This window comes from Bison bison, unplaced genomic scaffold (genome assembly GCF_000754665.1).
Source record: "Bison bison bison isolate TAMUID 2011002044 unplaced genomic scaffold, Bison_UMD1.0 scf7180017864230, whole genome shotgun sequence".
In the NCBI taxonomy this organism is placed as follows: domain Eukaryota; kingdom Metazoa; phylum Chordata; class Mammalia; order Artiodactyla; family Bovidae; genus Bison; species Bison bison.
The window spans coordinates 1,076,909-1,078,004 of record NW_011494802.1 but is presented as its reverse complement, the minus strand read 5'-3'; the positions used below and the strand labels follow the sequence as shown (position 1 = coordinate 1,078,004).

The 1,096-nt window shown below is 64.5% G+C and overlaps 1 protein-coding gene across 1 annotated transcript in view; it reads left to right on the top strand.

Moving 5' to 3' along the window:
* RUSC2 (RUN and SH3 domain containing 2) overlaps positions 1 to 1,090 on the top strand; it is a 25,919-nt gene extending 24,829 nt beyond the window's left edge. The window contains exons 11-13 of the mRNA XM_010846134.1: positions 6 to 425; positions 519 to 656; positions 740 to 1,090. Coding sequence (XP_010844436.1) covers positions 6 to 425; positions 519 to 656; positions 740 to 941 — 760 coding nt within the window. The 3' untranslated portion in view covers positions 942 to 1,090. The remainder of the gene's footprint in view (positions 1 to 5; positions 426 to 518; positions 657 to 739) is intronic.
* The last annotated feature ends 6 nt before the right edge of the window (positions 1,091 to 1,096 follow it).

The following is a 1,096-nucleotide window of genomic DNA, read 5'->3' as shown; positions in this document are numbered from 1 at the left end:
CTCAGGTGGGCCCGAAGTGGGCAGGCTGGCTGGTGGTACCAGCTCATGCAGAGCTCCCAGGTCTACATCGATGGCTCCAGCGAGGGCTCTAGGTTCCCCCGAGGTAGCAGCACTGGTAACAGCAGTGAGAAAAAGAAAGGGGCAGGAGGCGTGGGGCCACCCCCCCGAGAGGGAGTCGTGGAGGGAGCGGAGGCCTGCCCTGCCCCTGAGGAGGCCCTCGGCCGGGAGAGGGGCTGGCCCTTCTGGATGGGGAGCCCCCCTGATTCTGTACTGGCGGAGCTGAGGCGGAGCCGGGAGAGGGAGGGGTCCGCTGCCCCCACAGCAGAAAATGAGGAAGGAGCATCTGAACCTTCACCAGGGGGCATCAAGTGGGGACACCTCTTTGGGTCCCGGAAGGTTCAGCGGGAGGCCCGACCCACAAATAGGTAAGAGTTGGCCCCTGGTGGAAACTAGAGGGTGGGAGAGCCTGCTGTAAGACGGGCACAGATGGAGCCAGAGCCCTGGCCACTGTCCCCTAGGCTGCCCTCGGACTGGCTCAGCCTGGACAAGTCTGTGTTCCAGCTCGTGGCACAAACAGTGGGTGCCCGCCGGGAGCCAGAGCCCAAGGACAGTCTGCAGGAGCCACCCTCTCCAGGCCTGCCTTCCAAGCCTCCATGGTGAGCAGGGGAGACTGGAGGATTGGGGGGCAGAGGCTGGCTCGGGATGGGCTTTCTCTGACCTCCATTTGTTGTCTCCCCAGTGAGGTGAAGGCGCTGTGCCACCATCTGGCCACAGGTCCTGGACAGCTGAGCTTCCGCAAGGGAGACACCCTGCGGGTGCTGGGGCCAGCCGGGGCGGACTGGCTGCGCTGCAGCCGCGGCCCTGACACCGGCCTGGTGCCCCTGGCCTACGTGACTCTGACCCCAACTCCAAGTCCAAGCCCTGGAAGCAGCCAGAACTGAGGCCCTGTGCATGCTGGTGGCCTCAGGGACCCTCACAGCCCCCAGGCTCATCGCCTAAGAGCGCTTCCCAAGCCGTCTGGCCTGGTTACAGAGAGTAGACGGAGAGCTGGGGGCCGCATATCCCTGTGCTCAGTATTAATTACTCCCCATTACCT